The sequence below is a fragment of the Bubalus kerabau genome, chromosome 3, assembly GCF_029407905.1.
Source record: "Bubalus kerabau isolate K-KA32 ecotype Philippines breed swamp buffalo chromosome 3, PCC_UOA_SB_1v2, whole genome shotgun sequence".
NCBI lineage: Eukaryota > Metazoa > Chordata > Mammalia > Artiodactyla > Bovidae > Bubalus > Bubalus kerabau.
In genome coordinates, this window is record NC_073626.1 from 51536095 (window position 1) to 51563759 (window position 27665).

General features: G+C 37.9%; 1 protein-coding gene across 2 annotated transcripts in view; it reads left to right on the forward strand.

Moving 5' to 3' along the window:
• KHDRBS2 (KH RNA binding domain containing, signal transduction associated 2) overlaps window positions 1–27665 on the forward strand; it is a 703180-nt gene that overhangs the window by 476685 nt on the left and 198830 nt on the right. The window contains exon 7 of one of the 2 annotated variants that reach the window (XM_055571819.1): window positions 8062–8078. The exons of the other annotated variant lie outside the window; for it this stretch is intronic. Coding sequence (XP_055427794.1) covers window positions 8062–8078 — 17 coding nt within the window. The remainder of the gene's footprint in view (window positions 1–8061; window positions 8079–27665) is intronic. 2 annotated transcript variants of the gene reach the window in all.

The following is a 27665-nucleotide window of genomic DNA, read 5'->3' on the forward strand; positions in this document are numbered from 1 at the left end:
GTGCTCTTTAAATGAATGAATGAATAATCCACAACAGAGACAGTGGGATTGTTTGTTTGTTTGTTTTCTTTTTCTAATCTCTGAGGAACCAGGTCTACCATATTCATGTGTATGGACACTATGATGTTTTTGTCTACCAAACAGAAAGCTAAACAGTCAGATCTTTATCTCAAAAATTAAAAGAGAGAAACAGTGGTCAACATTGTTATCAATAAACAAATTTACAGCACTTATATGGCACAGTAAAAGAGAACAAGATTAGAAAAACTGTAGTCTTTCATGTAGCTACAAAAGCATTGTGGCCTTTCACATTCATTCTAATTTGTAGTGAATAAATCAAGCAACCTTGGCGTACTCCTTTCCTTATTGGAATCAGAATGATGCTCCATGTCTAATTTTAGCTGTTGCTTCCTGACCTGCATACAGATTTCTCAAGAGGCAGGTCAAGTGGTCTGGTATTCCCATATCTTTCAGAATTTTCCACAGTTTATTGTGATCTACACAGTCAAAGGCTTTGGCATAGTTAATCAAGTAGAAATAGATGTTTTTATGGAACTCTCTTGCTTTTTTGATGATCCAGTGGATATTGTCAATTTGACCTCTGGTTCCTCTGCCTTTTCTAAAACCAGCTTGAACATCTCGAAGTTCACAGTTCACGTATTGTTGAAGCCTGTCTTGGAGAATTTTGAACATTACTAGCGAGTGAGATGAATGCAATTGTATAGTAGTTTGAGCATTCTTTGGCATTGCCTTTCTTTGGGGTTGAAATAAAAACTGACCTCTTCCAGTCCTATGGCCACTGCTGAGTTTTCCAAATTTGCTGACATACTGAGTGCAGCACTTTGACAGCATCATCTTTTAGGATTTGAAATAACTCAACTGGAATTCCATCACCTCCACTAGCTTTGTTGGTAATGATGCTTCCTAAGGCCCATTTGACTTTGTATTCCAGGATATCTGGCTCTAGGTGAGTGATCACACCATCGTGATTATCTGGGTTATGAAGATCTTTTTTGTATAGTTCTTCTGTGTATTCTTGCCACCTCTTCTTAATATCTTCTGCTTCTGTTAGGTGCATACCATTTCAGTCCTTTATTGTTTCCTGTCACATCATAGTATGTATTGTGTCAAATAGAGACTGTACCTTCTCCAGAAAAGAGAATTATCTTTATGACTATAGGTATTTAGAGAAATCCCAAAGATGGTAAGCAAAACAGCAGCAGACCAAGATGAATAAAAATTACTTTTTTTTTCTTTTTAACCAGAATATGTGAATTAAATTATATTTGTTCATTTATTTTTTTTTATTTGAAAACCTTTTTATTCTAGAAATTTGAGGATCAATAGTATCATTAATATTCAATTACAATTAGTTTAGACATTTATTTGAAAAGGAGAGAGAAGAGCTAGGATGCTCCATGCCAAAAAAAAAAAAAAAAAAAGTGGAGTGGGGGTGTAATGCAAGACAAAAAGAGGGACTTTCTAAAGCAAACCTAAAATATATGGGAAAATAGCAGAATCAGAATTCATTTAAAATAGCAGGGAAAATAATACAGGGATAAAGGTAACCTCAAACGCCGAGGTTATAACATTACTGATTGTAATTAAGGGCCACCTGAAAGTTTTTAGGCAGAGGATACAGTAAGGTTTGGGAGGATTTTCTAATTCTCAATGATTAAGGGAGGATTGGAGAACAGAGTAAAGAAAGGGGAAAATATTTAGGAATTCAACCATTGTGAGATTTACTGAGATGTGGCCTTGGCTAGGTGCACAATGATGGGCTTGCAAATCAGGCAAAGGTAACACTGAAGATGGAAACACTAAAATCTGACATCAGGGGGATGAGGAAGGAGTCAGGTCAGGTGGTCTAGGCTCAAGCAGAGGTGTGTCTGTGTTGGGGGGATTGCTCATGGGGGACAGGAGAAAGGAAGGCTGTGCCAGGGAGGGTGAGCAGTAAAGAACTGACCTCCCATCTTCAGGGAGGAGCCTGCCAAGGATGCTCACATGGTCATGTTTCCTTGTTGGGCAAGTAAAGTGTTTTACCTGCTATCAGATGTGATCACTTGCCCATCTGTCACACTTCCCCTTGGGCGGGTTGTATTAGAGTAAACAAAGTTGCTTGTGGGATCATGCAAAGTGGAGTTTCTATTGGAGATCTGTAAGTTTGGATTTATCAGCCTAGTTTTATTTGTGTGATTTAGTTATAAGTAGCACTCTTTTGTAGAAATGACTCCAAGAATATTTTTCCCATCTCCTCTGTTGTCTTCATGGATGGAGGTCTGATTCTGCTGTGCATTTGTGACCTCTGGCACTGGTGCTGGAATATGTGGTTACTGTTGGAGTAACAGGGACTGAATTGTTTGGGGCCAGAAATGATCTGTCAAAAACTCTTCTATGACATTTAGCTCAGTTGGGAAAGAAATGTGATAGAGGCTTCCCCCAATTTGACAGTTCTAACAGTCTATATACCATAACACTAATGAGATGTGAAACTGAAAGAAAGGTTTCAAAAATATCAGTGTTAAAAATGTTTTCTATCAATCACGCTAAAGGGAAAAATTTGGATTTCTCCACCTCTGCATAGAAAATACTATGTCATATTAGAGATGAAAAAGAACTATGCTTCAAAAAGTAGGGAAAGGTTTAGGGCTATATCAGGTAGTTAATAAAATACTGTATCATTTTCTGGATTTTGTGATCATCAGCTTTTAAAATTTTGCAGTTGGTATTGATTGCTTTTCTCCCTCAAAATAAATATTCACTCTAGTGTTTAACTTCCATTAATAATTTTGCAACCTTTTTTCTTAAAGATAGAATGCAAAATTTTATAATCTTCAAACCCATGAACTCTGGATCCTATAGAGGAAAACAATAGAAGCATTGATAGGAAAGCATATATATAAGGTTGGAGGGGTCCAGTGGGTATTGTTTAAAGACAAAACTGCAAAATCTTAGTTTGTTTCCAGTACTGCATGCTGCTACTATTGATATGTATGCTGTTCCCGGTGGAGATGCTGTCATTTTAGCAAAACCTTTGTGGGAGAATTAAGCGTGTAAGTAAAGGCACACAATTTTGGAAGTGCCCACTGGAACCTAACACTCTGTGAAAACACACTGCCAACACTATAAATACTCTCTAGCACCTTATGCGTTGGTATAACATGAAAACAAAGAAGAGAAGTCAAACGAGTGCAAATTCGATACATGAAGCAGGGCACCCAAAGCTGGTGCTCTGGGACAATGCAGAAGGAGGGGGAAGGGAGGGAGGTGGGAAGGAATTTCAGGATGGTGGGACACATGTACACCCATGGCTGATTCATGTCAATGTATGGCAAAAACCACCACAATATTGTAAAGAAATTAGCCTCCAATAAAAATAAATTTTTTAAAAAAGAAAACCCTTCTAATGCACAAAATACTTTCTAGCTTTCAAAGACATAGGCCTAATTTATTTTTGTTTTATTTTATTTTTTAATTAACTTATTTTAATTGGAGGCTAATTACTTTATCTGATGTTTTGCTGACAGTTCATATGCAGACATCAGAGACATGTATGGGAGCAAGAAAAGCAAGGAAGGTTGTCAGCTCAGTTCTGTGCTAGAGATACGGGTTATATATAATATCATGCTAACCTAATTCATAAAATTCATTTTAGAAAAAATTTGAGAAGCTTTTCTTCCCCTAAGCCTATTGGCACTTCAGCACATCCTACCATCTATTTCAGATTTCCAGTAACATTGATAGAACTAGAAAATTCACTGTAAATGAAGAGTCCTTAAAAGTTCCATGAATGAATTCAGGCTGCCAACCTTAAATTTCATGTGTATGGAGCATTTTTTTGACAAAGGAGGGAAATAAGTATTAAGTAATCATTGAAATCAATTCTTATGCCATTTTTTGGAAGGAAAGATTATGAGTCTGATCTATAACACATTTTAGGAGGAGCCATGTGTTAGTTAATTTTCTGTGTAATAGCTAAGAGCCATTACCCAGTGAAGGGAGATTCTTATTAGAGTTTCTAGATTGGATATTTGTATTCCATTAAATGTTCTTGTTTAAGTTTCATACTCAGCTCTCCCATTAGTAGAGACAAATTAACCAGAATGCATTGTAGAATTTTGTTTTGTGAAATGGAATGATTAAGTGCAGGAGGAGAAGGGAATGACAGATGATGAGATGGTTGGATGTCATCACCAACTCAATGGACATGAGTTTGAGCAAACTCCGGGTGATAGTTAAGAACAGGGAAGCTTGGTTTGCTGTTGTCCATGGGATCTCAAAGAGTCAAAAATGATGTAGTAATGGAACAACAACTAACATTCGCAATAACTAAAACATGTAAGGTTAATTAAGTATTTTTTGAAACAATATTATGGGCATAATACTAGTGTGGTTCAAATGCTCATAGAAAGTTAGTTATATTTAAACAGTATTAAATATTAAATTATATTCCCAAAGAGTATAACTTCTGTCTTTTAAAATTGTGTGCATTTTTCTTTCAAGGTTGAAGCTTCAATAAGCTATCCTTCTAGACTAGTGTTTTAGATTTTTAAGCCACTTTAGAAAAGGCCCTAATTCTGGCAAAGATTTAGGGAAAAAGGAGAAGGGGGCATCAGAGAATGAGTTGGTATGACTGAGTTTTTAGCATTACCATCTCAACGGACATGGACTTGACTAAAATCTCGGAGATACAGCAGGCCAGAGAAGCTTGGAGTGTTACAGTCCATGGGGTCACAAAGAGTTGAACATGACTTAGAGATTGAACAACAACAATAAGAACAGATTTAGATTCTTCAATTACCACACACTTAAAGATTATACTTGCACATTTTTTGTCCAGAAAATTCCATTTATTCAAAATAAGACTTGCAAATAGGAAGACAGTAAATGTATCTTCCCAGAAGTGAGGGAGTCCCTCAAAAAATGAAAAGATAAGAGCTCAAATAGTGGACAAAATTTAATTTTTAAATTAATTGAACTTTGGCCTATTTGGAGTCTATTGATGGTGTTCTTAATGTTCTTAATTAATTTTAATTGGAGGACTATTTCTTTAAAATACTGTGATGCTTTTTTGCCATATATTGGCATGAATCAGCCATGGATGCACATGTGTCCCCCGATCCTGAATCCCTCACCCAGACCACCGGCCTTGAACACCCTGATTCATGCATTGAACTTGCACTGGTCATCAATTATACATATGGTAATATAAATGTTCATGGGTTTCTCAAGGAAATAATACTGAAGTAGTTTGCCATTCCCTTCTCCAATGGACCACATTCTGTCAGATCTCTCCACCATGACCTGCCCATCTTGGGTTGCCCCATGGGCATGGCTTAGTTTCATTGAGTTAGACAAGGCTGTGGTCCTAGTGTGATTAGATTGACTAGTTTTCTGTGAGTACAGTTTCAGTGTATTTGCCCTCTGATGCCCTCTTGCAACGCCTACCATCTTACTTGGGTTTCTCTTACCTCGGGAGAAATATCAATAACCTCAGATATGCAGATGACACCACCTTTATGGCAGAAAGTGAAGAGGAACTAAAAAGCCTCTTGATGAAAGTGAAAGTGGAGAGTGAAAAAGTTGGTTAAAGCTCAACATTCAGAAAATGAAGATCATAGCATCCAGTCCCATCACTTCATGGGCAATAGATGGGGAAACAGTGGAAACAGTGTCAGATTGTATTTTACTGGGCTCCAAAATCACTGCAGATGGTGACTGCAGCCATGAAATTAAAAGACGCTTACTCCTTGGAAGGAAAGTTATGACCAACCGAGATAGCATATTCAAAAGCAGAGACATTACTTTGCCCACAAAGATTCATCTAGTCAAGGCTATGACTTTTCCTGTGGTTATGTATGGATGTGAGAGTTGGACTGTGAAGAAGGCTGAGCGCCGAAGAATTGATGCTTTTGAACTGTGGTGTTGGAGAAGACTCTTGAGAGTCCCTTGGACTGCATGGAGATCCAACCAGTCCATTCTGAAGGAGATCAGCCCTGGGATTTCTTTGGAAGGAATGATGCTAAAGCTGAAACTCCAGTACTTTGGCCACCTCATGTGAAGAGTGACTCATTGGAAAAGACTCTGATGCTGGGAGGGATTGGGGGCAGGAGGAGAAGGGGACGACAGAGGATGAGATGGCTGGATGGCATCACTGACTCGATGGACGTGAGTCTGGGTGAACTCCGGGAGTTGGTGATGGACAGGGAGGCCTGGCGTGCTGCCATTCATGGGGTCGCAAAGAGTCGGACACGACTGAGTGACTGATATGATCTGATATGATCTGAATATAAATGTTTCAATGCTATTCTCTCAAATCATCCCACCCTTGCCTTCTCCCACAGAGTCCAAAAGTCTATTCTTTACATCTGTGTCTCTTTTTGCTGCCTTTCATATAGGATCATCGTTACCATCTTTTTAAATTCCATATTAATGTGTTAGTATATAGTACTGGTGTTTCTCTTTCTGACTTACTTCTCTCTGTATAATACGTGCCAGTTTCATCTACATCGTTAGAACTCACTCAAATATGTTCCATTTTATAGCTGAGTAATATTACATTTTGTATATGTACCACAACTTCCTTATCAATTCTTCTCCAGAGGGACACCTAGGTTGCTTCCATGTCCCAGATTTTTAAAACAGTGTTGCAATGAACATTGGGGTACATATGCTTCTTTCAGTTCTGCTTTCCTCTGTGTGCATGCCAAGCAGTGGGATTGCTGGGTCATATGGCAGTTCTATTTCCAGTTTTTTTTTTTTTTTTTTTTAAGGAATCTCCACATTGTTCTCCAAAGTGGCTGTACCAGTTTGCACTCCCAGCAACAGGGGAAGAGGGTTCCCTTTTCTCCACACCCTCTCCAGTATTTATTGTTTGTAGACTTTTTAATGACAGCCATTCTGATCAATGTGAGATGATACCTCATCGTGGTTTTGATTTGCATTTCTCTAAAAATGAATGATATTGAGCATCTTTTCATGAGTTTATTAGCCATCTGTATGTCTTCTTTGGAGAAGTGTCTGTTTAGTTCTTTTGCCCACTTTTTTATTGAATTGCTCATTTTTCTGATATTGAGCTATGTGAACTGCTTGCATATTTTGGAGATTATTTTTTTGTCAGTTTCCTATGCTATTATTTTCTCCCATTCTGAAGGCTGCCTTTTCACTTTGCTTACAGTTGCCTTTTTTGTGCAAAAGCTTTTAAGTTTAATTAGGTACCATTTGCTTATTTTTGCTTTTATTTCCATTACTCTGGGAGGAGGATCATAGAGCAATCCACCTTCCATTACTCTGAGGTGGATAATAGAGAAAAACCTTATGTTTCCTCTAAAAGCTTTATAGTTTCTGGTCTTATATTTAGATCTTTAATCCATTTGAGTTTATTTATGTGTATGGTGTTAGAAAGTACTCTGGTTTCATTCTTCTACTTGTGGTAGACCAGTTTTCCCAGCACCACTTGTTAAAGAGATTGTGTTTTCTCCATTGTATATTCTTGCCTCCTTTGTCAAAGATAAAGTGTCTATAGGAGTGTGGATTTATCTCTGAGCTTTCTATTTTGTTCCATTGATTTACGTTTCTGTCTTTATGCCAGGACCATGCTGTCCTGATGTCTGTAGCTTTGTAGTATAGCCTGAAGTCAGACATGTTGATTCTTCCAGTTCCAATCTTCTGTCTCAATACTGCTTTGACTATTCTAGGTTTTTTGTATTTCCATACATATTGTGAAATTATTTGTTCTAGTTCTGTGAAAAATACCATTGGTAGCTTGATAGGGATTGCATTGAATCTATAGATTGCTTTGGGTAGTATACTCATTTTCACTATATTGATTCTTCCAGTGCATGGACATGGTATACTTCTCCATCTATTTGTATCCTCTTTGAGTTCTTTCATCAGTGTTTTATAGTTTTCTTTATCAATTCAGTTCAGTTCAGTTCAGTCATTCAGCTGTGTCTGACTCTTTATGACCCCATGAATCGCAGCACGCCAGGCCTCCCTGTCCATCACCAACTCCCAGAGTTCACTCAGACTCACATCCATTGAGTCAGTGATGCCATCCAGCCATCTCATCCTCTGTCGTCCCCTTCTCCTCCTGCCCACAATCCCTCCCAGCATCAGAGTCTTTTCCAATGAGTCACTCTTCGCATGAGGTGGCCAAAGTACTGGAGTTTCAGCTTTAGCATCATTCCTTCCCAAGAAATCCCAGGGCTGATCTCCTTCAGAATGGACTGGTTGGATCTCTTTGCAGTCCCAGGGATTCTCAAGAGTCTTCTCCAACACCACAGTTCAAAAGCATCAATTCTTCGATGCACAGACTTCTTCACAGTCCAACTCTCACATCCATACATGACCACAGGAAAAGCCATAGCCTTGACTAGATGAATCTTTGTTGGCAAAGTAATGTCTCTGCTTTTGAATATGCTATCTAGATTGGTCATAACTTTCCTTCCAAGGAGTAAGCCTCTTTTAATTTCATGGCTGCAATCACCATCTGCAGTGATTTTGGAGCCCAGTAAAATACAATCTGACACTGTTTCCACTGTTTCCCCATCTATTTCCCATGAAGTGATGGGACTGGATACCATGATCTTCATTTTCTGAATGTTGAGCTTTAAGCCAACTTTTTCACTCTCCTCTTTCACTTTCATCAAGAGGCTTTTCAGTTCCTCTTCTCTTTCTGTCATAAGAGTGGTGTCATCTGCATATCGGAGGTTATTGATATTTCTCCCGGCAATCTTGATTCTAGCTTCTGCTTCTTCCAGCCCAGCATTTCTCATGATGTACTCTGCATATAAGTTAAATAAACAGGGTGACAATATACAGCCTTGACGTACTCCTTTTCCTATTTGGAACCAGTATGTTCCATGTCCAGTTCTAACTGTTGCTTCCTGGCCTGCATATAGGTTTCTCAAGAGGCAGGTCAGGTGGTCTGGTATTCCCATCTCTTTCAGAATTTTCCACAGTTTATTGTGATCCACATAGTCAAAGGCTTTGGCATAATCAATCAAGCAGAAATATATGTGTTTCTGGGACTCTCTTGCCTTCTCAATGATCCAGCGGATGTTGGCAATTTGATCTCTGGTTCCTCTGCCTTTTCTAAAACCAGCGTGAACATCTGGAAGTTCATGGTTCACATATTGCTGAAGCCTGGTTTGGAGAATTTTGAGCATTACTTGACTAGCGTGTGAGATGAGTACAATTGTGCAGTAGTTTGAGCATTCTTTGGCATTGCTGCTCTTTGGGATTGGAATGAAAACTGACCTTTTCCCATCCTGTGGCCACTGTTGAGTTTTCCATATTTGCTGGCATATTGAGTGCAGCACTTTCACAGCATCATCTTTTAGGATCTGAAATAGCTCAACTGGGATTCCATCACCTCCACTAGCTTTGTTCATAGAAATGCTTTCTAAGGCCCACTTGACTTCACATTCCAGGATGTTTGGCTCTAACTGAGTGATGACACCATCATGATTATCTGTGTTGTGAATATCTTTTTTGTACAATTCTGTGTCTTCTTGCCACCTCTTCTCATTTCTTTAGGCAACATTATTTCTAAGTATTTTCTTCTTTTCATTGCAATGGTGAATGGGATTGTTTCCTTAATTTCTCTGATTTTTTCATTGTTAATGTATAGGAATGCAAGAGATTTATGTGTATTATTTATGTGTATTAACTTTATATCCTGCTACTTTATAGTCATTGATTAGGTCTAGTAATTTTCTCGAGGTTTCTTCAGGGTTTTCTATGTGGAGGGTCATGTCATCTGCAAACAGTGAGTGTTTTACCTCTTCTTTTCCAACCAGTATTCCTTTTCTTTATTTTTCTTCTCTGGTCGCTGTGGTTAGGACTTCCAAAACTATGCTGAATAGTAATGGTGAGAGTGGGCACGCCTGTCTTCTTCCTAATTTTAAAGGAAATGCTTTCAGTTTTTTGCCATTGAGAATAATGTTTCTTGTGAGTTTGTCATATATGGTTCTTATTATGTTGAGGTATGTTCTTTGTATGTTTGCTTTCTGGAGAGTTTTTGTCATAAATGGGGGTTGAATTTTGTGAAAGGCTTTCTCGGCATCTATTAAGAAAGTCATGATTTTTTATCTTTGAATTTGTTAATATGGTTTATCACCTTGATTCATTTGCGAATACTGAAGAATCCTTAAATCCCTGGAATAAATCTTGATCATGATGTGTTTGAGAGTTTACCTTCATCTTCAATTTTATTGTAGATTTTGAGCAGGATAGGTGTTAGCTCTCCTCTAATTTTTTGGTAGAATTCACCTTTGAACCCACCTGGTTCTGGGCTTTTGATTGTTGGAAGATTTTTTATTACAGCTTTGATTTTTTATTACAGTTGTGAATGGTCTCCTCAGATTTTCTATTTTTCCTTGTTCAGGTTACACTTTTCTAAGAATTTGTCCATTTCTTCCAAGTTGTCCATTTTATTGACATATAGTTGCTCATAGTAGTCTCTTATGATCTTTTTTATTTCTGTGCCGTCTGTTATGATTTCTCCATTTTCATTTCTAATTTTATTGATTTGAATTTTCTCCCTTCTTTCCTTGATGAGTCTGGCTAACGGTTTGTCTATTGTATTTACCTTCTCAATAAGCCATCTTTTAGTTTTGTTGATCTTAGCTATAGTGTCTTTTGTTTATTTTTTATTTATTTCTGCTCTGATTTTTATGATTTGTTTCCTTCTACTAACTTTGGGGTTCTCTTGTTATTGTTCTAGTTGCTTTAGGTGTAACATTAGGTTGTTTATTTGATGTTTCTGTTGTTTCTTGAGGTAGACTTCTATTGCTATGAACCTCTCTCTTTGTACTGCTTTTACTAATCCCATAAGTTTTGGGTTGTCATATTTTTATTATCATTGCTCTTCTGTATGTTTTGATTTCCTTTTTTATTTCTTCCATGATGTATTTGGCTATTCGGAAGAGTGCTGTTTTGCCTCCATATGGTCATAGGTTGTTGTTGTTGTTTTTGGTTTATATCTAATCTTACTACATTATGATCAGAAAAGATGCATGAAATGTTTTCATTTGTTGTTGTGGTTGTTTTTGTTTTAATTTACTAAGGCTAGATTTGTGGCCCAGGGTGTGATCTATCCTAGAGAATGTCTCATGTGCACTTGAGAAGAGTGAAATCCATTGTTTTTGGGTAAAATGTCCTTTAGATATCAGTTAGGTTTAATTAGTCTCTTGTGTCATTTAAAGATTATGTTTTCTTGCTAATTTTCTCTTTGGTTGATGTATTCATAGGTGTGAGTAAGGAATTAAAGTCCTCCACTATTATCGTGTTACTGTTAATTTCCCCTTTCATACTTGTGAATATTTGCCTTACGTATTGAGGTGCTCCTATGTTGGGTGCATATATATTTATAATTGTTATATCTTTCTCTTGGATTGATCCCTTGATCATTATGTGATATCATGTTCTTTATTTCAAAGTTTATTTTATGTGATATGAACATTGCTGATCCTGTTTTCTTTTGGTCTGCATTTGCGTGGAAAAAAAATTTTTTTCCCCAACCCCTCACTTTCAGTCTGTATGTGTCACTAGGTTTTACATGGGTCTTATCGAGACAGCATATATAGGAGTTTTGTTTCTGCATCCAATTGGCCAGCCTTTGTCTTTGGGTTGGAACATTTAACCCATTTACAATTAAGGTAATTATTGATAAGTGTGATCCCTTTACCATTTACTTTGTTGTTTGGGTTCATTTTTATAAACCTTTTCTGTATTTTCTGCCTAGAGAAGATCCTTTAGCATTTTTTGAAGAGATGGTTTGATGGTATGAATTCTTTCAGTTTTTGTTTATCTATAAAGCTTTTGATTTCTCCTTTGAATATGAATGAGATCCTTGCTGAGTAGAGTAATCTTGGTTGTACGTTTTTCTCTTTCCTCATTTTAAATATGTCCTGCCATTCCCTTCTTGCCTGAGATTTCTACTGAAAGATCAGATGTTATCCTTATGTGGATTCCCTTATGTGTTATTTTTTGCCTTTCCCTGCTGCTTTTAATATTTGCTCTTTGTGTTTTTGTTAGCCTGGTTAATTTGTGTTTTGGGGTGTTTTGCCTTGTGTTTATCCTTTTTGGGACTCTCTGGATTTCTTGACCTTGGGTGGCTCTTTCTTTCCCCATTTTATGGAAGTTCTGCCTATTATCTTCTTAAGTATTTTCTCATGAACTTTTCATCTTCTCCTGGGACACCTATTATTTGAATGTTTAATGGTGTTTAACAGTGTCCCAGAGGTCTCTGAGGTTATCCTCACTTATTTTAATTCTTTAATCTTTCTTTCCTGTCTGCTTCATTTATTTACAACATTCTATCTTCCACCTCACTTATCCTCTCTTCTGTCTCAGTTATTCTATTGCAGCCATGAAATTAAAAGAAACTTACCCCTTGGAAGGAAAGTTATGACCAACCTAGATAGCATTTTCAAAAGCAGAGACATTACTTTGCCAACAAAGGTCCGTCTAGTCAAGGCTATGGTTTTTCCAGTAGTCATGTATGGATGTGAGAGTTGGAATGTGAAGAAAGCTAAGTGCTGAAGAATTTTTAACTGTGGTGTTGGAGAAGACTCTTGAGAGTCCCTTGGACTGCAAGGAGATCCAATGAGTCCATTCTAAAGGAGATCAGTCCTGGATGTTCTTTGCAAGGAATGATGTTGAAGATGAAACTCCAGTATTTTGGCCACCTCATGCAAAGAGTTGATTCATTGAAAAAGACTCTGATGTTGGGAGGGATTGGGGGCAGGAGGAGAAGGGGACGACAGAGGATGAGATGGCTGGATGGCATCACCGACTCGATGGACATGAGTTTGAGTGAACTCCGGGAGTTGGTGATGGACAGGGAGGCCTGCCGTGCTGCCATTCATGGGGTCGCAAAGAGTCGGACATGACTGAATGGCTGAACTGAACTGAACTGAACTGAGTTCCCTCCAGAGTGTTTTTAACATCAGTTATGTCATTGCCCATTATTTATAGGCTCTTTTTATTTTTCTAGGTTCTTGTTAAACATTCCTTGTCTCTTCTCAATCTTTGCCTCTAATCTATTATCTGTAATTCCATTTTGTTTTGAAATTTTTGGATCATCTTTAACATCATTTTTCTGAATTATTTTTCAGGTAAACTCCGTATCTTCTTCTCTTTGTTTGGTTTGGTGTTTTGTTTTGTTTTGTTTTTGTTTTTTAATCATATTACTTCACCTGATGGATTTCTCTGTCTTTTCTTTTTGTTAACATGCTGTGTTTGGGTGCCCCATTCTGCAGGCTGGTAGATAATTAGTTCAGTTCATTTCAGTTGCCCAGGTGTGTCCAAATCTTTGCAACTCCATGAACCACAGAACGATAGGCCTCCCTATCCATCACCAACTGCCAGAGTCTACCCAAGCCCATGTACATTGAGTTGGTGATGCCATCCAGCCATCTCATCCTCTGTCATCTCCTTCCCCTCCTGCCCTCAATCTTTCCCAGAATCAGGGTCTTTTCAAATGAGTCAGTTCTTCACATCAGATGGCCAAAGTATTGGAGTTTCAGCTTCAGCATCAGTCCTTCCAATGAACACGCAAGACCGATCTCCTCTAGGATGAACTGGTTGGATCTTCTTGCAGTCCCAGGGACTCTCAAGAGTCTTCTCCAACACCACAGTTCAAAAGCATCCATTCTCACATCCATACATGACTATTGGAAAAACCACAGCCTTGACTAGACGGGCCTTTGTTGACAAAGTAATGTCTCTGCTTTTTAATATGCTGTCTAGATTGGTCAAAACTTTCCTTCCAAGGAGTAAGCATATTTTAATGTCATGGCTGCAATCACCATCTGCAGTGATTTTGGAGCCAAACAAATAAAGTCAGCCACTGTTTCCACTGTTTCCCCATCTATTTGCCATTAAATGATGGGACTGGATGCCATGATCTTAATTTTCTGAATGTTGAGCTTTAAGCCAACTTTTCCACTCTCCTCTTTCACTGTCTTCAAGAGGCTCTTTAGTTCTTCACTTTTGTCATAAGGGTGGTGTCATCTGTATATCAGAGGTTACTGATATTTCTCCCGGCAATCTAGATTCTAGCTTGTGCTTCCTCCAGTCCAGCGTTTCTCATGATATAATCTGCATTTTAGTTAAATAAACAGTGTGACAATACACAGCCTTGACATACTCCTTTTCCTATTTGGAACCAGTCTGTTGTTCCATGTCCAGTTCTAACTGTTGCTTCCTGACCTGCATACATGTTTCTCAAGAGGCAGGTTAGGTGGTCTAGTGTTCCCGTCTCTTTTAGAATTACCCACAGTTTATTGTGATTAACACAAAGGCTTTGACATAGTCAATAAAGCAGAAATAGATGTTTTTCTGGAACTCTCTTGCTTTTTTGATGATCCAGCTGACGTTGACAATTTGATCTCTGCTTCCTCTGCCTTTTCTAAAACCATCTTGACTATCTGGATGTTCATGGTTAACATATTGCTGAAGCCTAGCTTGGAGAATTTTGAGCATTACTTGACTAGTGTGTGAGATGAGTGCAATTGTGCAGTACTTTGAGCATTATTTGGCATTGCCCTTCTGTGGGATTGGAATGAAAACTGAACTTTTCCAGTTCTGTGGCCACTGCTGAGTTTCCAATTTTGCTGACATATTGAGTGCAACACTTTCACAGCATCATCTTTTAGTATTTGAAATAGCTCAACTGGAATCCCATCACCTCCACTAGCTTTGTTCATAGTGATGCTTTCTAAGGCCCACTTGACTTCACATTCCAGGATGCCTGGCTCTAGGTGAGTGTGAGTGATAACACCATCATGATTATCTGGGTCGTAAAGATCTTTTTTTGTACAAGTCTTTTGTATATTCTTGCCACCTCTTCTTAATAGCTTCTGCTTCTTTTAGGTCCACACAGTTTCTGTCCTTTATTGAGCCCAGTTTTGCATGAAATGTTCCCTTAATATCTCTAATTTTCTTGAAGAGATTTCTAGTTTTTCCTATTCTATTATTTTCCTCTATTTCTTTGCATTGATCACTAAGGAAGGCTTTCTTATCTCTCCTTGCTATTCTTTGGAACTCTTCATTAAGATGCTTATATCTTTCCTTTTCTCCTTTGCTTTTCACTTCTCTTCTTTTCACAGCTAGTAAGGCCTCCTCAGACAGCCATTTTGCTTTTTTGCGTTTCTTTTTCTTGGAGATGGTCTTGATTCCTGTCTCCTCTACAATGTCATGAATCTCCGTCCATAGTTCATCAGGCACTCTGTCTATCAGATCTAGTCCCTTAAATCTATTTCTCCCTTCCACTGTATAATCATAAGGGATTTTATTTAGGTCATACCTGAATGGTCTAGTGGTTTTCTCCACTGTCTTCAATTTCAGCCTGAATTTGGCAATAAGAAGTTCATGATCTGAGCCACTGTCAGCTCACAGTCTTGGTTCTTTTTAATTTTGAATCTGCTCCATGTTGGTGGGGTTGAACTAGTGGCTTGTGAATGTTTTCTGGTTGCTGAAACTTGTTTCTGTCTTATGGTGTGTGGAGCTCGATCTCCTCTCTCTGAAGTGTAATGACATATCCAGTAGTGTGTTTTGGGGTGTCTGTGAATTTGGTATGGCTTCGGGCAGCCCATCTTTTAGTGTTCAAGGTTGTGTTCCTATTTCTGGAGAATAGCATGGTTTGTCTTGCCGTGGAACTTGCTTCTTTTTGGGTGGAGCTTGGTTTCAGTGTTGGTATGGAGACTTTTTTTGTGGGCTCTTATCTATTAATGTTCCATGGAGTCAGACATTCTCTGATATTCTAAAGTTCTGTAGTTTAGCCTCCTGCCTCTGAGTTTTGGTCCCCGTCTTACAGTAGACTCAATACTTCTCCATCCATACAGCACAGAAGATAAAACCCTAGATTAATTGTGAAACAACTCTCCACAGCTAGGAACACCCAGAGAGGATTCACAGAAGAAATGGGAGGAGGGATATAGAGGTGACCAGGAGAAAAGGGAGAGTCAAAAGAGGAAAGAACAATCAAGCCAGTAATCAACTCCCTAAGTGCACTCCACAGCCAAGAACATCCAGAGAGATTCACAGAATTATTTAAATAAGAGAAGAGGGAGGGAGGGGGAGATAGAGATGACCAGGAGAAGATAAGGGAGAGTCAAAATGGGAGAGATGTATCAATCCAGTAATCAGATCCATAAGTGAAAACAGATAATGTAGGTTAGATTCTAAAATGTATAAAATTGATAACAAATATCAAAAAGCAAAGATTAAAAACCTAGAATAGAGGTTAGACTCTAGAAAATACAATATAAAAAATACAAAACAGAATTGACTACAAAATTAAAAAAAAATGTGGAATATGTTTTTAAAAATAGTGGTTTTTTTTTAAAGAAAAATTATAATAGGCTAGTAGGCTATAAAAGTGAAAGTTAAAAGAGTAATAACTAAAATTTTAAAAAATAATAAAAAATGATAATAGTAAAAATATATCTAGAAATTTCTCTGGAGCTGTTGTGGATAGTGTGAGGTCATTTCAGTGTAAGATTATCCCTTGTTCCTACTTGTACTTGTTCTCAAAGTATATAGTTGCTGCTCAAATGCAATCTCAGCATTAACTGTAAGGCTTTTTTTTTTTTCTTTCTTATTATTATTTTTACTTTACAATATTGTATTGTTTTTGCCATACATCAACATGCATCTGCCACGGGTGTACATGTGTTCCCCATCCTGAACCCCCCTCCCACCTCCTTCCCCATACCATCCCTGTGGGTCATCCCAGTGTACCAGCCCCAGGCTTCCTGTATCCTGCATCGAACCTGGACTGGCTATTCATTTCTTATATGATATTATACATGTTTTAATGCCATTCTCCCAAATCATCCCCCATCCCCTCTCCCACAGAGTCCAAAAGACTGTTCTATACATCTGTGTCTCTCTTGCTGTCTCATATACAGGGTTGTTGTTACCATCTTTCTGAATTCCATATATATGCATTAGTATACTGTATTGGTGTTTTTCTTTCTGGCTTACTTCACTCTGTATAATAGGCTCCAGTTTCATCCACTTCATTAGAACTGATTCAAATGTATTCTTTTTAATGGCTGAGTAATACTCCATTATGTATATGTACCACAGCTTTCTTATCCATTCATCTGCTGATGGACATCTAGGTTGCTTCCATGTCCTGGCTATTATAAACAGTGCTGCGATGAACACTGGGGTACTCGTGTCTCTTTCCCTTCTGGTTTCCTCAGTGTGTATGCCCAGCAGTGGGATTGCTGGGTTGTATGGCAGTTCTATTTCCAGTTTTTCAAGGAATCCCCACACTATTCTCCATAGTGGCTGTGCTAGTTTGCATTCCCACCAACAGTGTAAGAGGGTTCCCTTTTCTCCACACCCTCTCCAGCATTTATTGCTTGTAGACTTTTGGATCACAGCCATTCTGACTGGTGTGAAATGGTACCTCATAGTGGTTTTGATTTACATTTCTCTGATAATGAGTGATGTTGAGCATTTTTTCATGTGTTTGTTAGCCATCTGTATGTCTTCTTTGGAGAAATGTCTGTTTAGTTCTTTGGCCCATTTTTTGATTAGGTCGTTTATTTTTCTGGAGTTGAGCTGCAGGAGTTGCTTGTATATATTTGAGATTAGTTGTTTGTCAGTTGCTTCATTTGCTATTATTTTCTCCCATTCTGAAGGCTGTCTTTTCACCTGGCTTATAGTTTCTTTTGTTGTGCAGAGGCTTTTAATTTTCTTTGGATCCCATTTGTTTATTTTTGCTTTTATTTCCAATATTCTGGGAGGTGGATCATAGAGGATCCTGCTGTGATGTATGTCGGAAGGTTTTAATCTGTTGCACCTGTGACTTCCAGAGTGGTTCCCTCTTCTTTGTTCATTTTGGCATCCTCTCTTAACAAGTCTCTTCAGAGTCTAATTTCTGCCCTTACATGATGGGGTGAAGGTGGCCAGTCTTTAAGTTCACTTGTTCAGTTGTGCTGTGGAGAGAGGAACATTGCAAACAAATACTGCTGGTGTGTGTGGGGAGTGCTCGTGGTGGATGGACCACACTGGGTTAGCCACAGTCCAAGGCAGCGTGTATTTTCCAGGTGCACGCTGCTCTGGCTCCCAGGGTGTTCCATGCGAGCACTGTCCCAACTGGACCCTGTGTTTCGTGCATTCCCAAGTCTAAGGTGCTCAGCTTCTCAGCTGCTCTGCAAGGGCACAGACCCAGATGGGCTGTGCATTTTGTGCTCTTTCCAGGTCCAAGCTTCTCAGGTGATCAGGTGCTTGGTGAACACACTGTACCAGGTGGGCTATACATCTTATGTACCTCCCTGTTCCTGGCTGCTTGGTTTCCTGGGGGAACCATGAGGGCACAGTCCCAAGTATGCCATGTGTCTCCTCTGGGGAGCTGATCTCCAGCTGTGACACTCCTGGTGGATGTGAACCATCCATGATCCCAGGAAGATGTGCTTTAAAACTGGCAGCCTGCTCACAGTTTGGTAGAACATGAGGTCTCTGGGATTGAGATTGCCATGGCCCCTAGCCTTCTGGCTCTGGCTGTTGCACCTGCCTTTCTGCATCCAGGGAGGGAGAGCCCTAAATGGAAGCCAGCTTCTTCTCTTTTGGTATTCACTAGGGCACAATCCTTTGTTCTGTGAGCACACCAAGTGTCACTGTGCAGCATTAGAGCCTTTCATGGGAAAGGTTGTTGTTGTTGTTTTAATGTCTCTCTGGCCATCCCACAGTTTGGGTTGCTATGTCACATTAGCCCTCTCAGACTGTCCTCATGACATTCAAGCCCAGTCCTTACCCTAAGGACCAATGATGCAACCTATGCCTCCCTGACCAGCCCACACTCGCTGCTGGTGGACACAAGCATCTGAGCCCCTTTTCCGCTGGTAATTGCAGATAGGCCCATACTCTGTGGGTGTTTTCATCCCAATTATTTTGCCCTCTGAGGTTTCAAAGCTCCCCACTGACACACCTGTGAGAGGGTTTCCTGTTGTCTGGAAACCTATCGCCCATGACTCCCTCCCCAGGATTGGGCTCCATCCCTAAATCCTTTGTCTCTGTTTTCATCTTTTATATTTTGTCCTACCTCCTTTCAAAGAGATTGGGCTGCCTTTCTTGGTGTCTGGAGTCCTCCACCAGCATTCAGTGGTTTTGTGGAAGTTGTTCCATATTCAAATGATCTTTCGAAGAATTTGTAGGGGGGAAAGTGGTCTCCCTATCCTATTCCTCCACCACCCTGGGACCCACCCCCAAACTTGTACCTTATAATTGCCATGATAATTAATTTCTTTTGTAACATTTGCAAGGATGAAAATAGATTTTTCTCTCTGCATCTTTTTAAGATAAATTTTAGCTGATAGAAAATACATCTTATGTATTAATAATATTTTAAAAGCTTCTTCTAAACTCTGCAGCTATGATCTTTTCATAGTGTCTTATATGGGGAGAAGAGCAAAACTTCCACTTCAACGTTGAGAAAATCTACCATTCTCTTGTTTTCCCCTTTTTTTTTTTTTCCCTGTTATTAGTATATATTAGGTTAGTTTTTTATCTTTAGTTATCTTTAGTTTTTAAACATGGCCTAAGGTTTAATAATGAAAGTAAGTTAAGCCTTAATTTATTGCTATAGGTATGTTCTTGAAAGGCTCCTTGGGTACAAGCTAATAGTTTTTATATAATTTTTTTCTGAATTGTTTATGATTTTGATGATTATATGCCCAATTAAAAATTAAGACACAGTAAAAGGTGACAAATACCTAAGCATACTTAAGAATCCCAAAGTTTATTTTTTTGTTTGTTTGTTTTGCTAGTTGAAAAGCATTATTCTGTGTGTTTTTCCAATACCACTTTTATAACTTTCAGTAAAAGAAAGCTTAATTAAATACAACCTGCATGGGTAGTTTGATTATCAATGGTTTTTCAAAATTGAAATGGTTACATAGCATTAAGTCCTTGTCCATATTTTGGCTGTCTTCCATTTTGGAGTCTTCATTCAGTGGAAAATAGTGGCTGCTAATTGTTTCCATCAGTTACGGATTTTTGTGATTATTTTTCATGATGTTTTATGAACTAAAGCCTTTTACTGGTGAAACTATGTGTTCTTTGCAATAACTTTTAATAAGCTCATTATTTGAATTAAAGCAATTTCTATTAATTAGTGAAGATAGGAAATCTTACTTTCCCTTTAAATGAAACCATACTGTATGATAGTTTTCGTATGTAATTTAGGCAGCAAATAAACATTCTAAAATAAATCTACCAAATCCCCTTCCTCCATTAAACATTTCCATTAAAATTCCTTCCTAAACAACCGAGTTTTATCTAGCTGTATTCCACTTTTTATATTGGGTTATCATAACATAATATTTTCAGTTTCCATCTCCAAAACTATCTTAAACTTTGACTCTCCTTGTGGACCTACTTGTCTTTAGAGGTTCCAAATCTTTGTGGAGCTTTCCACTCAAACACCTTTCTCTTCCTTTGCACGCTCATCTAAACTATCCATCAGTGTCTCCCATTTTAGTGTTTCTACTGATTTGTCTTCTTATATTTAGTTGAACCTCAAAATATTTCCAAGTGGCTCAATGGTAAAGAATATACCTGCCAATGCAGGAGACTCAGAAGATGCATGCTTGATCCCTGCATCAAGAATATTCCCTGGAGAAGGAAATGGAAACCTACTCAATATTCTTGTCTGAAAAATCTCATGGACAGAGGAAGCTGGAAGGCTACAGTCCATGAGGTCACAAAGAATTGGACACAATTTAGTGACTGAGCACACACACACACACATACACAATTTGTACTCAATTTTGTTTCTTTATTTTGTTTTAACTGCTTAATTCAGATTTGTTTTCCTAAAATACTGAATTCATAATGTTACTATGCTATGCTATGCTAAGTCACTTCAGTCGTATCCGACTCTGTGCAACCCCATAGATGGCAGCCCACCAGGTTCCGCCATCCCTGGGATTCTCCAGGCAAGAACACTGGAGTGGGCTGCCATTTCCTTCTCCAATGCATGAAAATTAAAAGTGAAAGTGAAGTCGCTCAGTAGTGTCCGACTCTTAGCGACCCCATGGATTGCAGCCTAACAGGCTTCTCCATCCATGGGATTTTCTAAGCAAGAGTACTGGAGTGGGGTGCCATTGCCTTCTCCGCATAATGTTACTACTTTGTTAAAAAACAACGATCTCTCCCTGGTGCCTAAAGAATAAAAGTCCATCTTCTTAATTTTATTAGGAGAAGCACTCTAATTTTATGCACTTACTTGCTATTAACCTTGTTTCCTTTTCAAATGAGATTTTGAACATGAATACAAAAATGAATAAACAAGAGATAAAAGTTCTAAACTTATATAGCCAATCCAGTTATCAGCGACTTCATAATGCTTAGCATATTAGAATGTATTGTGCTAGTTGATTCAATTCAACTTATCATTTATTGAATGCTCAGTCTATATTATGTGAATTTTCAGAGGAAGAGGCAATGAGGGATTAAAAAAAATTATGTGGTATCTTTTAATAGTTGGCTGTTGTATTTTAGGACCTTTACATACATAATCTCACAACAAGCATAAAGGGTAAGAGGTAGAATCTTTGCTTTTCTATTAGGAAATTGTGGGGTCAGAGGATTAAAGAATTCTATCAGTCACCCATTTGACAGCAGAACCATATAGCTCTGTCTTCATAATTAATATATTTTTGGATATAAATATGCAAAATGCAAATCTCCTGGCTTAAAAGGACAACAGATAAAAAACACCTGGATAAAACTCCATAAGTTCAGGGCAGAGTAGAATTTTTGAGAGTGGATTAAGACTTCATTGTATGAAATATGCTGATATTTTTCTGCTTTATTTAATAAACTGGGTGTAAAGTAGTTATGACACTTGCTGGAAATCCCACTAACTAAACATATTTGTAATTTTTTAATTTGCTTTCTTCCACTCAGAAAGTTTGATGAACTTATTAGTTCCAATGCTGTCTATTTGATATCCTGCAAATAAAGAAATTTAGAAGGAAAGCAACTAATAATCTTCAACTTTATAATAGTCAAGAGAAAAAACTGGGGCAGTTGGGCACATCCTCAAGTTCTCCAGAAGCATAAATTAAAAAGTAGCAAAAAGTCCAAAGACAATAATAAATAATGATAATATTGATAATAGAAACAATTATTAATAATAAAAGTACTTATTATGAGTCAGACACTACACACAATTTTTCAGCTTCAGCATTGAATTTTTACAACAATCTTACTATGTTGGCATTATTCCCATTTAACAGTTGAAGAAACTGAGATTTAAAGAGGGTAAATTGTTCACTCAAAGTTACATGGCCAGTAAGCAACAGTGCAAAGTGTTCTTAAGAATCCAAGGATGGTTCTCATGCTCTCAAGCTATAACATGGCCCATAGTACACAGCAGGTGCTTGCCTAAGTACTCTATTTGCATAGATTCAAGTGACCCTCTTGTTATCTCTATGCATTAGGTACTATTACTTTCTTAGAAACAAAAGCTTACATATAGGATAGATTGAGATTGAGTAGCTCAGCCAACATCACCCAGGTAACCAACAGCAGAACTGGGATTTCAAACCTTCTGGTTCCAATCCACATCACCTTGCTCTGCTCTCTCTAAGGGAACTAGGGAACTAGCAAAAAAAAAAAAAAGTCATTTGAAAAATTATTTGCAAATGATACCAATGAAAAAGAAATGAGTGAAACACTTCGGAAAACCACCTGGTAAATCCACCTGTTCTAGAATGAACAAATAAAATCAATAACTTGTCAGGGATGGAATGAGGAGGGAAGGCTTGATCATGTGTTGGAGCCAAATAATAAAATGAATTGTGGGGAAATGCCTGGAAGGAAATATAGGATTTAAGTTGATCATTAGTAGGGACTGGTTAACCATTTCTAAGACATCTGGGGATTAATGTGGCTGTGCAAATAGGCAAGGACTGAGGCAGGCAGACACCAGAGGCAGGAAACACCATGGAAAACTCTGTGTCATGATCTCAACAAGAGGGAATAGACAAAAGGGGAGAGTGAAAGAGATGGTGAATTATGAACTCTGGAACTAATTTCAAAATTTCAGTTCAGCAAACCACTTCAGGTAATCTAAAAATAAAATGCTATTCATTATTATTTCTCTTTTCCTATTTTCAGGTTGAAAACAGCTTATCATAGAAAATGTCTTTTAAAAATTTATATATGTGGCAATCAGTTTCTTTTCCAGCCCTGTTGAGGTACTACTGACATAAAACATATGCAATTATAACGTGTATAATGCAATAATTAGATAGATTATACATTGCAAATTGATTATCACAATTAGATTAGTTAACACTTCCATCCTCACATAATTACAATATTTCTCTGTGTGGTGATAACATTTAGTATCTATTGTCTTAACAACTTTCAAGTATATAATACATTATTGTTATTGTGACCATAAATCTTATTTATCTTTTAAGTGGGAGTTTATTTCCTTTAACCAACATCATCCCATTTCTCTACTCTCAATATTACTTTTTTTCACTCTCTTTTACTGTAAATCTTGTTTTCCAATTTATCTACATCATAATAAAAGCTTAATTTAGGACACATTTTAGATAATTGTTTATGAAAACCACAACTTTAACTGAGATTTTAAAAAAGGGATTTAGAAAAGAAAAATTGTATTCATTTTTTCCTTTAAGTAAAATAATATAAAGTACTCCTATAGTGATTACTGATTTCACTTCAGCCAAATGCTTGACCCACTTTCTAAAGTGATATTTCAAGTGATATATCATCACTATAACAACATGGTTTTTACACTATTTTTTTAAGAGGCACCCATCTGTCAAAGGCAATTTTAGACCTTGCTCTGGTTACATAATAGTGGGGAACAAGTTTTTCGTTTTGTTCTGTTCATCCGTTTAATCTTCATTATGTGTCAGAGGTCATTTTTCTGTTTGCAGGGCTTCTGCAGTTTCTCTGGGGGGATGGTGTGGTCCAAGGAGCAATGACCTCTGAGAGGAGGAGCAGTGGTGACCCTGAGTGGGCAAGTGATGTGGATGAGGAGGGGATTTTGGGGAAGGGAAGCCGGAATGAGTAATAAACCACCTCCCTTTTGCTTATCACCTATTACATTTTCTTTCTACTTTTAGGAAAACATTTACAATGTTTAGGAATTGTGGAATTGTTTTTACCCCAATGTATTTTGTAGGCATTTGCATTCCTCTGGCTCTTACCTTTCTGTTCCTTCAGGCTCTTCAGCCAGAACCACCAGAACATCTGGACAGTACACAATGGAGCTAGTCCAACACAGGGGTCAGCAAGCTCTGACTATAAGGGGCCAGAAAGTCACCATTTTTGGCTTTTGAGAAACACAGTAATTGTCAGAACTACTTAGATTTGCCTTTGTAGCACAAAAGCAGCCATGCACAGCATAAAAATGAATGAAAGTGACTTCTGTGTCCAATAAAAAATAACAAAAAAATATGTGGCAGGGCTGATTTGGCCCACTGGCTTAATGTATAGCAGCCACTGCATTTTACATTTATCCCAAAACACATACCAGAATCAGATTTACAAGTAACATATTACTGCAATGGTGGGAAAAAGAAGACCCTGGAGTTTTATCTCAAGTAAATTACCTGAGGCAGCCCCTGATCTCATAGGAGCTGCCTACCAAAGAGGAGGGTAAGATATTACAACAAACCATATGAAATTTACTCCATCAGTTCTCAGAGATGGCTATTTACATAAAATTAATTTCATTTCAAGCCCTTCCTGCCCTTTTAAACATACTCGTGTCATGAAGCACACTGCCAAACACCTCACCACAACAGCTGAATACCACTGAAGAAAAAGATCTCATTTTCAGCAGTTTCTGAAGGCTGGGGAATGGAGGCATAGTGCAGATGACTGTCTTGTTAAATGATAAGTAAATTTTGATCATCATTGTTTTTAGAATAATGTAGATACAGTAATACTAATATTGTATAATGCCACCTACTTTTGATGATAAATTCTCCTCTATGTCACCTCACTGAGAGTGCTGTAGCCCTGCCATTTGTATTAATCTAGTATTATAACCTGCTGTCAGATAAATATTCACAAAAGTGCACTACTTGTTTTCTCCTGAAAGAACTCATTCACCACCATGCCTCAGACAGACTCAAATTTAATGCAACCTTTTAAACATGTATCTGGCAGTAAAAATCTTGTGGAAGTTGATCTTGTAAAATTTAGCACCTTAGATTTGACATTAAGGCCACTTAGGGACTTCGGCAATCAGTAAGGCAGAGAGGCAACAACTGACTTTCAAGGTAATAGTTCTAAAGGCATAAATTGAGAAATTGGAACAGGTTACCAACCTAATCTTTCAAGTTGGTCATTTATTTGTCACCTACTGCTGCTCTAGGGTTCCCCACATGTACAAACTAATAAATAAACAATGTCTTCCTTCCCGGAACTTTTTTTTAATCTAAGGAGGATAGATCTGAAGATTTTAAGATTATTCCATCTTCACAGAGGACCAGCAGAAAAACAGCAAGTGATTTTTAAAAGAATGTAACAACTTAATTAAGTACAATAAGATGACTATAATTGAATTTACATTTGGAGAGTTATAACCAAATAGGCTAGTTTGGCTTTAGAAATAAAATAATATGGAGTCAACTATTATGGGCATGGAGATTTAAATAATTATCAAGTTGATAAGAGAGGGTGAAAAAGTCATATATGTATGTGACACCTTTTAGAAGCTTGATGTTAGTGGCACATGTTATAGTCATGACAGAATTCAATAGAAGCATAGATGTAATATTTCATGGAAATGTGGAAATTTCCTTGTTCATGGCGCCCCATGGTCTGTGAAAGACAGGCAGTTTTAGAAAGATAATTGCAACAAATTTCTCAGAGAACCTGAATCTGTCCTGAACAGTGTAGATTGTAAATTTCTTTTTTTTTTTTTCATTTTTTTTTAAACTTTACAATATTATATTAGTTTTGCCAAACATCAAAATGAATCCACCACAGGTATACCTGTGCTCCCCATCCTGAACCCTCCTCCCTCCTCCCTCCCCATACCCTCCCTCTGAGTTGTCCCAGAGCACCAGCCCCAAGCATCCAGTATTGTGCATCGAACCTGGACTGGCGACTCGTTTCATACATGATATTATACATGTTTCAATGCCATTCTCCCAAATCGTCCCACCCTCTCCCTCTCCCACAGAGTCCATAAGACTGATCTATACATCAATGTCTCCTTTGCTGTCTCATATACAGGGTTATTGTAACCATCTTTCTAAATTCCATATATATGCATTAGTATACTGTATTGGTGTTTTTCTTTCTCGCTTACTTCACTCTGTATAATAGGTTCCAGTTTCATCCACCTCATTAGAACTGATTCAAATGTATTCTTTTTAATGGGTGAGTAATACTCCATTGTGTATATGTACCACTACTTTCTTATCTATTCATCTGCTGATGGACATCTAGGTTGCTTCCATGTCCTGGCTATTATAAACAGTGCTGTGATGAACATTGGGGTACACGTGTCTCTTTCCCTTCTGGTTTCCTCAATGTGTATGCCCAGCAGTGGGATTGATGGATCATAAGGCAGTTCTATTTCCAGTTTTTTAAGGAATCTCCACACTGTTCTCCATAGTGGCTGTGCTAGTTTACATTCCCACCAACAGTGTAAGAGGGTTCCTTTTTCTCCACACCCTCTCCAGCATTTTTTGCTTGTAGACTTTTGGATCGCAGTCATTCTGACTGGGGTGAAATGGTACCTCATAATGGTTTTGATTTGCATTTCTCTGATAATGAGTGATGTTGAGCATTTTTTCACGTGTTTGTTAGCCATGTGTATGTCTTCTTTGGAGAAATGTCTATTTAGTTCTTTGGCCCATTTTTTGATTGGGTCATTTATTTTTCTGGAGTTGAGCTGTAGGAGTTGCTTGTATATATTTGAGATTAGTTGTTTGTCAGTTGCTTCATTTGCTATTATTTTCTCCCATTCTGAAGGCTGCCTTTCACCATGCTAATAGTTTCCTTTGATGTGAAGAAGCTTTTAGGTTTAATTAGGTCCCATTTATTTATTTTTGCTTTTATTTCCAGTATTCTGGGAGGTGGGTCATAGAGGATCCTGCTGTGATGTATGTCGGAGAGTGTTTTGCCTATGTTCTCCTCTAGGAGTTTTATAGTTTCTGGTCTTACGTTTAGATCTTTAATCCATTTTGAGGTTTTTTTTGTGTGTGTGTATGGTGTTAGAAAGTGTTCTAGTTTCATTCTTTTACAAGTGGTTGACCAGTTTTCCCAGCACCACTTGTTAAAGACATTGTCTTCAATCCATTGTATATTCTTGCCTCCTTTGTCAAAGATAAGGTGTCCATATGTGTGTGGATTTGTCTCTGGGCTTTCTATTTTGTTCCATTTATCTATATTTCTGTCTTTGTGCCAGTACCATACTGTCTTGATAACTGTGACTTTGTAATAGAGCCTGAAGTCAGGTAGGTTGATTCCTCCAGTTCCATTCTTCATTCTCAAGATAGCTTTGGCTATTCGAGGTTTTTTGTATTTCCATACAAATTGTGAAATTACTTGTTCTAGGTCTGTGAAGAATACCGTTGGTAGCTTGATAGGGATTGCATTGAATCTATAAATTGCTTTGGATCGTATACTCA